This window comes from Moschus berezovskii, chromosome 23, assembly GCF_049115385.1.
Source record: "Moschus berezovskii isolate FMDL1 chromosome 23, NW_MosBer_1.0, whole genome shotgun sequence".
Lineage (NCBI taxonomy): Eukaryota > Metazoa > Chordata > Mammalia > Artiodactyla > Moschidae > Moschus > Moschus berezovskii.
The window spans coordinates 23,279,642-23,293,174 of NC_142482.1; the positions used below are offsets into that span (position 1 = coordinate 23,279,642).

General features: G+C 42.0%; 1 protein-coding gene across 5 annotated transcripts in view; it reads left to right on the top strand.

The window, feature by feature from the left end:
* The window catches only part of RNF8 (ring finger protein 8), a 37,263-nt gene that overhangs the window by 12,372 nt on the left and 11,358 nt on the right, over positions 1 to 13,533 (top strand). For 3 of the 5 annotated variants that reach the window (XM_055407261.2, XM_055407262.2, XM_055407259.2), the window contains 3 exons: positions 7,823 to 8,563; positions 10,915 to 10,977; positions 13,297 to 13,386. In XM_055407261.2, the coding sequence (XP_055263236.2) occupies positions 7,823 to 8,563; positions 10,915 to 10,977; positions 13,297 to 13,386 (894 nt within the window). Of the gene's footprint in view, positions 1 to 7,822; positions 8,564 to 10,914; positions 10,978 to 13,296; positions 13,419 to 13,533 lie in introns of all 5 variants that reach the window. The other 2 variants (XR_016036044.1, XM_055407260.2) reach the window with 2 other exon arrangements.

A 13,533-nucleotide genomic window follows, 5' to 3' on the forward strand; every position in this document is an offset into this window, starting at 1 on the left:
CTGCCTGGGACTCTTTATGCTTCTTGGACTTGGTTGACTATTTCCTTTCCCATGTTAGGGACATTTTCAGCTATTATTTTTTAAAATATTTTTTTGGGTCTTTTCTCTTCTTCTGGGATCGCTATAATGCAAATGTTGCATTTAGTGTTGTCCCGGGGTCTCTGAGCAACTAACAGTTTCACTTTTCATTTTCAGAGGTCTCTTAGGCTGTCTTCATTTTTCTTCATTCATTTTTCTATATTTTGTTCTGCAGCAGTGATTTCCACCATTCTGTTTTATGCACGTGAGACATCCAAAAGTGACCACCAGGTAACTTAACCCATTCTTTTGCCTCAGTTATTCTGCTATTGATTCCTTCTAATGTATTGTACATCTCTGTTTGCTTGTTTTTTTAGTTTTTCTAGGTCTTTGGTAAACATTACTTGCATCTTCTGTGTTCTTTTTCCAAGATCCTGGATGATCTTCACTGTCACACTTCTGAATTCTTTTTCTGGAAGGTTGCCTAATCTCCACTTCATTTAGTTGTTTCTCTGAGGTTTTGTCCCTTCATCTGGAGCATAACCCTCTGTTTTTTTCATTCTGATTAACTTTCTGTGATGTGGTTTTCATTCTAGCCTCTGCCGGATTGTGGTTCATCTTTCTTCTGTCTGCCCTCTGGTGGATGAGGCTGAAGGCTTGTGTAAGCTTCCTCATGGGAGGAACTGGCAGTCGGAAAAACTGGGTATTGCTCAGCTAGGTCTTGCTCTTTCTATACAAAAAAGATCTTCATGACCTAGATAACCACAATGGTGTGATCACTCATCTAGCGCCAGACATCCTGGAATGCAAAGTCAGGTGGGCTTTAGGAAGCATTTACTACGAACAAAGCTAGTGGAGGTAATGGAATCCCAGCTGAGCTTATTAACCATCCTAAAAGATGATGCTATTAAAGTGCTGCCCTCAATTATGCCAGCAAATCTGGAAAACTCAGCAGTGGCCACAGGACTGGAACAGGTCAGTTTTCATTCCAATCCCAAAGAAGGGCAATGCCAAAGAGTGTTCAGACTACTTCACGATTGCACTCATCTCACACGCCAGCAAAGTAATGCCCAAAATTCTCTAAGCCAGGCTTCAACAGTATGTGAACCATGAACTTCCAGATGTTCAAGCTGGATTTAGAAAAGGCAGAGAAACCAGAGATCAAATTGCCAACATCCATTGGATCATCGAAAAAGCAATTTTTCAATGCAGGAGAGTTCCAAAAAACATCTACTTCTGCTTTATTGACTAAAATTAAAGCCTTTGACTGTGTTGATCACAACAAACTGTGGAAAATTCTGAAAGACATTGGAATACCAGACCACCTGACCTGCCTCCTGAGAAATCTGTATGCCAGTGAAGAAGCAACAGTTTGAACCAGACGTGGAACAATAGATTGGTTCCAAATTGGGAAATTAGTACGTCAAGGCTGTATGTTGTCACTCTGATTATTTAACTTATATGCAGAGTACATGTGAAATGCCGGGCTGGATGAAGCACAAGCTGGAATCAAGACTGCCAGGAGAAATGTCAGTAACGTCAGATATGCAGATGACACCACCCTTATGGCAGAAAGTGAAGAGGAACTAAAGAGCCTCTCGACGAAAGTAAAAGAGGAGAGTAAAAAAGCTGGCTTAAGACTCAACATTCAGAAAACTAAGATCATGACATCCAGTCCCATCACTTCATGGCAAATAGATGGGGAAACAGTGGAAACAGAGACAGACTTTATTTTCTTGGGCTCCAAAATCACTGCAGATGGTGACTGCAGCCTTGAAATTAAAAGATGCTTGCTCCTTGGAAGAAAAGCTATGACCAACTTAGACAGCATATTAAAAAACGAGACGTTAATTTACTGACAAAGGTCTGTATAGTCAAAGCTATGGTTTTTCCAGTAGTCATGTATAGATGTGAGTGAGTGAAAGTCACTCAGTCATGTCTGACTCTTCGTGATCCCATGGACTGTACAGTCCATGGAATTCTCCTGGCCAGAATACTGGAGTGGGTAGTCTTTCCCCTCTCTAGGGGATCTTCCCAACCCAGGGATCAAACCCAGGTCTCCCGCATTACAGGTAGATTCTTTTCTTACAGCTGAGCCACAAGGGAAGCCCAATGTGAGAGTTGAATGTGAGGTGGATATGAGAGTTGGATTATAAAGAAAGCTGAGTGCCGTGGTGTTGGAGAAGACTCTTGAGAATCCCTTGGACTGCGCAGAGATCAAACCAGTCAATCCTGAAGGAAATCAACCCTGTCTATTCACTGGAAGGATTGATGCTGAAGCTGAAACTCCAATATTTTGGTCACCTGATGCGAAGAACTGACTCATTTGAAAAGACCCGGATGCTGGGAAATTTTGAAGGCGGGAGAAGGGGATGACAGATGATTAGATGTTTGGATGGCATCACTAACTCAATGGACATGAGTTTGAGCAAGCTCCGGGAGTTGGTGATGGACAGGGTAGCCTGGCATGCTGCAGTCCATGGGGTCATGAAGAATCGGACAGGACTGAGCAACTGAACTGAACTGGTAGGCAGGGCTATGTTCAGTAAAACTTTAATACAATTATCTTTTGATGGGTGGGATTGTACTCCCTCCCTGTTAGTTGTTTGTCCTGAGGTGACCCAGCTCTGAGGTCTATAGGTTATATAGTAGGGTTAATGGTGACCTTCAAGAGGTCTTATGCCAAGGGGCACCTTCCAGGACTACTGCTGCCCATACCCCCATCCCTGAGGCGAGCCACTGCCAACCTGTGCCTCCACAGGAGACCCTTCACCACTAGCAGATAGGTCTGGTTCAGTCTCCTGTGGGATCACTGCTCTTCTCCCCTGGGTCTTGGTGCATGCAAGATTTTGTTTGTGCCCTCCAAGAGTTGAGCCTCTGTTTCCCCCAGTCCTGTGGAAGTCCTGTAATCAAATCCCACTGATGTGGGGCTTAGAACCTTCACAAGAGTGGGAGACCATCTTTGGTATTATTGTTCTTCAGTTTGTGGGTCACCCACCCAGTGGGTATGGGATTTGATTTTATCCTGATTGCACCCCTCCTACCGTCTTGTTGCAACTTCTTCTTTGTCTTTGGACATGGAGTATCTTTTTTTTCAGTATCCTCCTGTTAATGGTTGTTCAACAGCTAGTTGTGATTTTGGTGCTTTCGCGGGAACCATCTTAAACCTCACTTTCCAAACTGTGGAATATTCTTGCAATGAAACACTATATGAGTGAATGACTACTATATCCAGCAACATGGATAAATCTCACAAACATAATATTGAGTGAAAGAAAAAGACACAAAAGAGTACATATTATTTCAGAAAAACATCTATTTCTGCTTTATTAAATATGCCAAAGCCTTTGACTGTGTGGATCACAACAAACTGTGGAAAATTCTGAAAGACATGGGAATACCAGACCACCTGACCTGACCTCTTGAAAAACCTGTATGCAGGTCAGGAAGCAACGTTAGAACTGGACATGGAACAACAGACTGGTTCCAAATTGGGAAAGGAGTATGTCAAGGCTGTTTATTGTCACCCTACTTATTTATATGCAGAGTACATCATGAGAAACGCTGGGCTGGAAGAAGCACAAGCTGGAATCAAGATTGCCAGGAGAAATATCAATAACCTCAGATATGCAGATGACACCACCCTTATGGCAGAAAGTGAAGAACTAAAAAGCCTCTTGATGAAAGTGAAGGAGGAGAGTGAAAAGGCGGGCTTGAAGCTCAACATTCAGAAAACAAAGATCATGGCATCTGGTCCCATCACTTCATGGCAAATAGATGGGGAAACAGTGGCTGACTTTTTATTTTTGGGGGCTCCAAAATCACTGCAGATGGTGATTGCAGCCATGAAATTAAAAGACGCTTGCTCCTTGGAAGGAAAGTCATGACCAACCTAGACAGAATATTAAAAAGCGGAAACATTACTTTGTCGACTAAGGTCCATCTAGTCAAGGCTATGGTTTTTCCAGTAGTCATGTATGGATGTGAGAATTGGACTATAAAGAAAGCTGAGCACCGAAGAATTGATGCTTTTGAACTGTGGTGTTGGAGAAGACTCTTGAGAGACCCTTGGACTGCAAGGAGATCCAGCCAGTCCATCCTAAGGGAAATCAGTCCTGGGTGTTCATTGGAAGGACTGATGTTGAAGCTGAAGCTCCAGTACTTTGGCCACCTGATGCAAAGGGCTAACTCATTTGAAAAGACCCTGATTCTGGGAAAGACTGAGGGCAGGAGGAGAAGGGGATGACAGAGGATGAGATGGTTGGATGGCATCACCGACTCATTGGACATGGGTTTGGGTGGACTCCAGGAGTTGGTGATGGACAGGGAGGCCTGGCGTGCTGCGGTTCATGGGGTTGCAAAGAGTCAGACACGACTGAGCGACTGAACTGAACTGAATGTCATTTATATAATATTCAAAACCAGGCAAAGCTAATGTGTGATATTAAGCTAGGCTGGTAGTCACCTTATGGCAAGGGGCAAGGGGTATGCTTAGTGGCTAGGAGGAGCACGGGGATGTTTCTGGGGTGCTAATAATGTGGGATTTTTTGTTTTTAAACATTGTGGTAGTTACACTGAAATGTTCACTTTGTGATATTCATATAGTTGTACATTTATGATTTATACCTTTTATGTTTGTAGCTATGTTCTAGTAAAGAATTTTTTTGAATATTGACTGGTACATCTATTAGAAATGCTAAAATAATACATTACTAAGTGCTGATGAGCATGCAGAGTAACTGGAACTCTTAAACACTACAAGTGAGGAAACAAAATAGTACCACCACTTTGAAAAACAGTTTGGCGGTTTCTTACAGTTAAACAGTTAATCACTTAACCAGTGATTCTATTTCTAGGTATTTACTCCAAATTAATAGGGATTTATGTTCTCATATAAATTTGCACCTAAATGTTTCTAGTGGCTTTATTCATAATCACCAAAAACTGAAGGAAAACTAGGGAATGGAGAAACAAGCAGGTACACCTATACTCTGGAGTACTACTCAGCAAGAAAAATAACAAACTACTGTAATGCAACCAAGTGGACACATTTCAGAATCATCATGCTAAGCAAAAGAAGCCAGACTCCAAAGGGTACATACTGTGTATGATTCCATTTATACAACATTTGGAAAAGGCAGACCTATGTAGAGACCAGATGAGTAGATAGATGCCTGGGAATGGGAGAAGGGGTGACTGCAAAGGTGTCTTGTGTCTTGATATGATTCTACATGGTGTTTGTGTCTAAACCTGGCTTTAAAAATCCTGATGCCTAGTTCCCATCTCAGACCAATTAATTCAGTCTGAGGATGAGACTCAGGCACTGCTATTTGTTCTAAACATTTCCAGGTGATTTCAGTCTATAGGGTTAGGGCTGAGAACCATTTATGAGCTACATAAATCACCTAGGGAACTGCACAGAAACATTGGCTTTTGGCTTTGCGTTTCCACTGTTCTCAACAACTGATTAAAACTCTAGACAGAGATTGAGCATCAAGTGAAGTAATTAGCATTTAAGGGGCTGAGGATTATTCCACCCTTATTCCATTGATGACTCAGACATTGGGCAGGCTTTTCTTTGGTTATTACTTTGCTGCTGCTGACATTGTTCAAACTGGTGATTATGAAAACCAGCATCAAGAAAATGTTGACAGGAGCTTGATTTATTTAAACCATTGTATTTGAGATCATATCCTGGGCAGTACTTGATTGTTCCTATATAGCTGTGGTGTTTTCATCTTTTTATAGTTGCTTTGTGAACGAACTCGATTTGGGCCTTTGGTCCAAATTATACCACTAGGTGTCACCAAGGAGTGATTAATGGGTAAACAGAGGGATCCAAGGATAAAATGTGATCAGAAAATTTTGAAAGCTTATTTTTCAGACCTAAAGGGCTTCGAAGGAGGCAGGTTAATGCAGAGGATCTAGTGGAGGGCTGCCAAAGAACTTCAAGAGTTTGCCCCCGCTTTTTAGGGAATCCTTGCTTTCTCTAGTCTTAGGCTACTCCTATAACCTTCTTTATTTATTAACCTTGACTTTGCCTTTGAGTTTTTTTTAAATGTTGGCATTAGGTGGCTACCTGTGTCATATTGCTTTCCCTGAGGCTGTTTTCCTGTGTATAATTTCAAATCGACTCTTTTTCTGGTCTCCATTCTATTCTTCTCCTATGTTAATAAATATAACTTTTAGTCCCAGTTCAGATGTGAATTTCATCTCCGACCTGTCCCCCAAAGTTAAGTCCTTGATATGGGTTAAAATGCCCACTTGTCTCTTTAAACTTTAAATCCTGCATTTGCTTCAAGTCTATTTTAGGACCTGTCATCCCCACTTAGCATCTCTTAGCTAACTCAGCTCTACATGATATTCCTTTGCGTTTATAGGCTGTTCTATGTAATCCCACATTTGCTTAAATATGCCCTTGTGTTTTTCTTTCCACAGTCAGCTGCTAAAAGTTGTTTTCATATCTTCTGCTTTTGCACTCAGTATGTTTACCTTGCACGATGCTGAGCATAGGGTTGAAGTGCTTGTTGATAAATCAGCTGAGCCAGAAAATAGTAGTGAGCACTTGTATATACCCTTACATAATGCTTACCATGTGCCAGGTACTTTTCTAAGTATATTACATATATTTTCTCATTAAATCCACACAGACACCATGAGGGAAACTCTTATTATCTTCCTCTTGATAGATATGGCAACTGCGGCCTAGAGAAGTTAAGAAAGTTGCCTGAGTCATGCAACTGTTAAGTAATGGAGCCAGTTTACAAACCCAGGCAGTCTGACTTCAGGGTCCATGCTCTTAATCTCCACACTATGATTTAAACCACAAAAGTAAATATCGAGCATTTGTTATATGCGAGTCACTGTGCTAAGTGTTTTGCATGAATTATCTCAGTCATTCCTCACAGGAGCAGTATGAGGTAGGAACTGTACTATTTTACAGACAGAACTGAGGTACAAAGAGTAAATTGCTGAAGGCCATGCAATTAAGATACCCAGGGTGGTTCATTTGAGCGATAAACTTAAGTTTGTATAAATCCAGAGCTCTGGCTCTTAACCTCTATGTTCTGTTACCCATTGAAAGTGAAAGTGTTAGTTGCTCAGTCGTGTCCAACTCTTTGCGACGCCATGAACTGTAGCCTGCCAGGCTCCTCTGTCCATGGAATTCTCCAGGCAAGAATACTGGAGTAGGTAATCCTTCCCTTCTCCAGGGATCTTCCTGACCCAGGGATCGAACCTGGGTCTCCTCTCTGGGGCTGTTATTTGGGTCATATCCTACCTTCAATTTGACCACAATGCTAGGTGTTGGTACTTTCTTTCTTGGTTTATGAGTTCTGGGCAGTGTTTTTTCAATTCACCAATGTGCTCAGGGGTCACACACATCCAGAGATAGTGCTTGCATGACTTTCTTGGAACCTCATCATTAGAATGCTACTTCCTTTACTAATAGCAGTTTTTTCAATCTTGGCCCTCTGTCCCTAGTTTCTGTCAGTAGAACTATTCGATTTCAGTTTCTTTTAATGCTCCTGCATTTATTTGAGTAAATTCATCCTCCGGTAATAAGGTGACTCCTGCCTATTATACAGGCAGTTCTCTGAAGACATGAACGTCATATAGGTAATAAGCCAAAGCACTATTTGAAGAATCCTGTTTCTAAGAATGGTGGTTTGTGAACCTTTCTTTCCTTTCTATTTGTTCTCAAGGGTTTTCTTCCTAAAAAGACAGAAGGTTTTACAGCAGCAGGAGAAAAATTAAGAGGAGGAAAATCATGAAGCTTATTTTGTCTTTCTTTCCCTTTCCCCAGAGTCTGAATGGTGTCTGGCTAAACAGAGAACGTCTAGAACCTTTAAAGGTCTATTCTATCCATAAAGGAGATCACATCCAGCTTGGGGTACCTCTGGAAAATAAGGAGAATGCAGAGTTTGAATATGAAGTTACCGAAGAAGATTGGGAGAGGATTTATCCTTGTCTTTCCCCAAAAAATGACCAGATGATGGAGAAAAATAAGGGCTTGAGAACTAAAAGGAAATTTAGTTTGGATGAATTAGAGGGTTCTGGAGCTGAAGGCCCCTCAAATTTGAAATCCAAAATAAGTAAATTGTCTTGTGAACCTGGTCAGCCAGTGAAGTCACATGGGAAGGGTGAAGTGGCCAGTCAACCTTCTGAATATTTGGATCCTAAGTTGACTTCTTTTGAGCCAAGTGGTAAGACCACGGGGGCTCATGTTAACCCAGGCCCTGCAAAAGTTATAGAGCTTCATCGTAAGAAGAAGAAAGCCTCAAATCCTTCAGCATCTCAGAGCAACTTAGAGCTGTTTAAGGTAACCATGTCCAGGATTCTAATGCTGAAAACACAGATGCAGGAAAAACAGGTAGCTGTTCTGAATGTGAAAAAGCAGACCAAAAAAGGGAGCTCAAAGAAGATTGTGAAAATGGAGCGGGAACTGCAGGATTTACAGTCCCAGCTGTGTGCAGAGCAGGCCCAACAGCAGGCCAGAGTGGAGCAGCTGGAGAAGACTATCCAGGAAGAGCAGCAGCATCTCCAGGTACCACACAGGAGGGAAGGACAAAATGCCCCTTGGGGTGGGCAGGCCCTTTGTGAGCCTGTGACCAGAGCTCTCTGTTTCTAGATCAGGGACCATATGTTTAGTGCCAGGGACAGGAGATGTAATGTGATCAGAAAACTTTGAGGTCTGCATGATAATCAGATCAGGAGCCAGAGTTGGGTTGCCATCATGGGGTAAGGGGACTGGCAGAACCAGCCAAGATGCGTGAGGTTGTAAAAGCTGAGGCATCTCAGAGCTGAGGTGAATTTAGAGAGAGGCTAGATGAAGGTCAAGATACCCCCAAATTACAGTACATTCCAATTAAAGTATTAGTTGTTTTCATGAGTAATCTTCTTCTCCTCTGAGGTCAGAGCCAAATTCCTGTACTCAAGGCAGGTAGAGGTCAGCCGTTACTCTGCGCTTGATTTGCCTGTTACTTGTTAGCTTTGTAGCTAACCTAGGAAGTGGGAGGCTAGAAAGGCAAAAATGTTTATTTCTGTCCTGAGTAGCCAGCATGGGAGGGGGCAGATGCACCATCACTCAGTTGTTGGGCTGAGTGCTGCCTTCCACAGGCTGTCTGCCTCTTCAGTAGATGAAATGACTGTCTTAGCTGTGTCAGGGTGAGAGTAACTGTCTGCATCCCTGAGTCATTTGTTTAGATGATAAGGTCTTGCACAGAGCTGCTCGGCTAGGGCTGATCCTGGTTCTGCTCAAAATGTCAGTTCCCATCTGGCCAGAACCACATGATTTACTCCCACCCACTTCCTCAGGTAAGACTGAATGTCAAGAATTCCCCATTGTTGACTTAGAACTAAGAAGGGCCAATCAGGATTGAAGTGAATAAGCTTTTATCTTTCCTTTACTTTACTCAGGGTAAGAAACAACCACTTGTGTTGGCTTATTTCTGAACAATTTATAGATTTCATCTAAGCTCTGCTATCCCCTTGAACTGATGGTCTTAGCAAAGGCCATGGATTAAGTAGGTCTTTCTCAGGGTATACATTGCTTGTTTATGTACTTTTCTGCTGCCCTTTTCCAGCCTGGACTGATTGTTGAAATTAATAGAGGGAGGTTTATCTCTACATATATAGTGTATGACACCTTCACCACAGCAGAACTCTCTTTAAAGGCTAATGTGCTCAATAACAAGAGTTACTGTTAATTAATATTTGTGACTGCTCTGGGCATGCTTCAAGATGTAGCTAGCTGTCAAGTCTTTTTCCATACTAAAAGAATAAAGAAAGGCAAAAAGGACTCATTTAGGGAATTTCTCTAGGTATGAGAGGGTCGTATATAAATTAATTGCTCATAGTGAGGTGTATCTTGTCCTTTAATATTAGCTCCATTTTCCTCTGTCACCAAGCCCTAGGAATTTATCCTACCCTTGCTGCTTGCTCAGAATCTCATTAAACCCTTGTTATTTCACAGATTTTTTGGGGGGCGGTGGGGGAGTGGGTGCACAGCACAGCTTGTGGGATCTTAGTTCCTTGACCAGGGATTGAACCCAGGTCTTCAGCAGTGAGAGTGCAGAGTCCTAACAGTTGGATGGCCAGGGAATTCCCACACAGATTTTTTTTTGAGCATGCAGGATGCCTGGCACTATACTTGGGTCTGGGTGGTTATAAAGATGCTTAATAAATGGTTTTTGTCATTAAGGGATAGATCTTGTTGAGGAGACGAGATACACACAAAATAATCACAGTAGTTTCAAAAGTCTATAGATTTAAATTAGAGAACAATTTCCAGTTGGTGTATTAAGCGGGTAGGTAATTCTTAAGGAGGGAAGGACCCAGAGGTTCTCGTGGAGGGTGCTGGATGTAGGGGAGTGATGATGTGGAAGACATCTACACCCGAGGGGGCCCTTGGAGGAGATGCAGCCCAGGCAGCCAGAGGAGGAACAGCTTATGGGCCAGAGGTGGTAAAGACTTGAAGTGAGAGACAGAGTGGCCAGAACTGCGGAAAGAAACATGGCGGAGCTGTGAGTGCCAGCCCAGGAGATTGTATTCGATTTAGATATTTGGTGATGCAGAAACTCTTAGTTTCCATCCTTTTGAGAGTCATAGCATTAGCCAGTGAAGGGGACTTGGAGTATTAATCCAGAGTTTCTCCAGAACACCCTGAGTGGTGACTTGAAGGTGGCAGCCCTGAGATGTTCAGTGTTTGAGCAGTTTAACTCTGCTTAAGTCCCTTACTGCCAACAGCTTGAAGTAAAATGGGAGATTTTCCACTCCCTCCCTGCCCCATTGTTTCTAGATGCTTCTGCGAGGAGGTCAGCTCTGCTTGTTACTGTATTTTGCCCCTTTTGCCCTCTTTCTACAGGGAAGCCTCCCATTTTGTTTTTGGCTTTTCAGGGTTTGGAGAAAGAGGAAGGGGAAGAGGACCTGAAGCAGCAACTGGCCCAGGCTCTGCAGGAGGTAACTTGTGTCTTGCTGTTGTCCTGAGATTATAGTGGGCGACAGAGTTGGGAGCAGCCAGGCTTCATGTGCCCACTGGTGGCCTCTGCTACTTAGCACACCCCTCTGCAGCATCTCCAGTCTGTAGACAGAGCAGGTGGCAGCAGCTCACACCATCAGGTCTGAGATTTGGAACCTCACAGACATGCCAGACCTCAGCGTGAAAGCTTACATCTTCATCTGAGCACGAGATGCTCTAGTGAAGATGAAACAGCCTGTAGCAATTAGGAGGCTCTCTGGGAGAATGGCTGCACATTCAGAAAGGTGAGGGCAGCAGAGGGAAATTGCGAGCCGTGATTGGCCACCAGGGCCTGCAATGCCTCCATTACCTCACTATGCCTGAGCTGAAGCCATTCTAAAACCATTCAAGAATGTTCCAATTAAGCATTTTAGGTTAGGCTGAGAATTTGCAGTTTACCAGCCACTGAAACATATCAATTTACTAAATGGGCAAGACTCACAGGAATAAAATTATCCTAAAAGATTGCCTGTTACTTATTTAACTTTAGTACCTCATTCTGTTTATTTCTTAATGAGTTCTTTTGCATCTTAAAAACCTGCTTTGTCTTCTATCAATTATGTGTGATGATTAGTAATTTTAGCCAGGAGGTTGGTGTTCATATCTTCTTGAGAAAAATGAGCAGTTGGGTTAGAATTTGTTTTTAATTTATCCTTTGGTTCTTCTTTGCTTACCTTTCTGTCAACCTTCTTACAGTGCTAACAGTCACATATTCCTGCATGCTTGGGAATTTGCCCACTTTGATTTCCTTGGGTTCACAAACAGCCTTGGAAAGAATTAGGTGAAAAATTCAATCTTTCTGGAATTTTATTTTCTAAGCTTGTGTATTTTCTAGGTTGGGAGGGTGGGCATGTTTCCCATTTAGAGGATTATTAAATTAATATTCAGATATCATTTTGAAATTGACTGGAAAAGAGGAAGGTTTTGCTCTTGAAAATCCTTGAGGAATCATTAAGTACCCTGCACCCTCAACGCCTTACACTCTTCTGAGACAGACTGGAAAACACTATCATTTAGCAAAAGGCACTTGGCCCATCTCCCTTCATTAATCTAAAATGGGATACTTTCAGGTCATGGTTCTCTGACAACATGCCTAGGGGACTTACCACTCTCAAATGAAACATGGTGGTTTTTTGTTCCACATGCTGGTCCTTCTGAAGCTGTTCTTTTTCATTTTCCAGACCTATAAAACAACTTGCCTTTACATAGAAATTTTAAAACTTTCCTGAGTGCTCTCATGTATGTCTTTGTTTTTTCTTACTAACCCTGATGTAGGAGGGGCACCTGTTTTCCCATTTTATAGATGAGAAAGTTAAGGCACAGGCATCTAATTAGTGGTCAAGGTGAATACTAAGGACTTCTGATATAACTTTTTTTTTTTTAAGCCCACGCATTTTAAAATATATTTCTTTGAGTGATATCTTTTCAGAATACTTAACCACCTCTTTAAAAAAGGATCTGAAATGAAATTTAAAATATAATCTATACTTAAGCATTAGGGAACTCAGAAATTATGTTTCACAGAAATGGAACTTCTTGACATTTGATGTAGGCAGTGAGTCATGGTAAATGAGCCATTAGCTCTTGGGCATGCCAGTTTCCAGAATACCAAGGCAGGGTTCAGGCAATGTTGCCTTATCAGCACATAGTATGTGATTTATAGAGTAAATAGGTTAAAGGTCTTTTTTTAAATTTCAATGAAAACAGTTATCTAGTTTTCCTGAATCCTGTATATCCCTGATTATTTCTTAAAAGCTGCTCCAAGTGCTGGGTAGCCTTAGAGTTAGTTACTAGTTCTTCAGCATTGGTTCCCGGAGTCACTTGGGTGGCTTTTTAAAAATGCACATCCCATGTATAACTGATTCAGTTTGCTATATAGCAGAAGGTAACACAACATTGTAAATCAACTATACTCCAATAAAATTTTTTAAAAAAATGCACATCCCTGGGCCCCAAGCCAAACCCACAAAGTCAGACTCTCTGGAAGTTCTTCAGTTGCTTTGGATGACCATAAAGTTTGGGTCATTTCCAGAGGGATTAATAGATTTGATGGCTTCCGTCCCTATCTGCTCCTTTCCCTGAAAAAAAAAAAGCAGCATTTAACTGGGATGTCTTGAAGAAACAAAAACATTATTTTGAAATTGCCCAGTCCATTAATCTCTTGAACCAAAGCTGCTGACAGAGGGAGGGACAGGCGTGGTGGCTAAAAGGAACAATATAGTGCCATGCATCTTGAGTATGTATCTGCTGTGTTTCTGCAGCATCGGTCTCTGATGGAAGAGCTAAATCGCAGCAAGAAGAACTTTGAAGCAATCATTCAAGCCAAGGACAAAGAATTGGAGCAGACCAAGGTACTGGAAAGAAGAAGAAGGTTTAGAATTTGGTTAGTACATGCAATTCAGCATTTTCAACAGTGCAAGGATTGCTTTGGTGAATGAAGGGAGAGGTATGGCTATTCCCTGCCTCAAGGGAAATAATCTATAAAATTATTTAGGCCT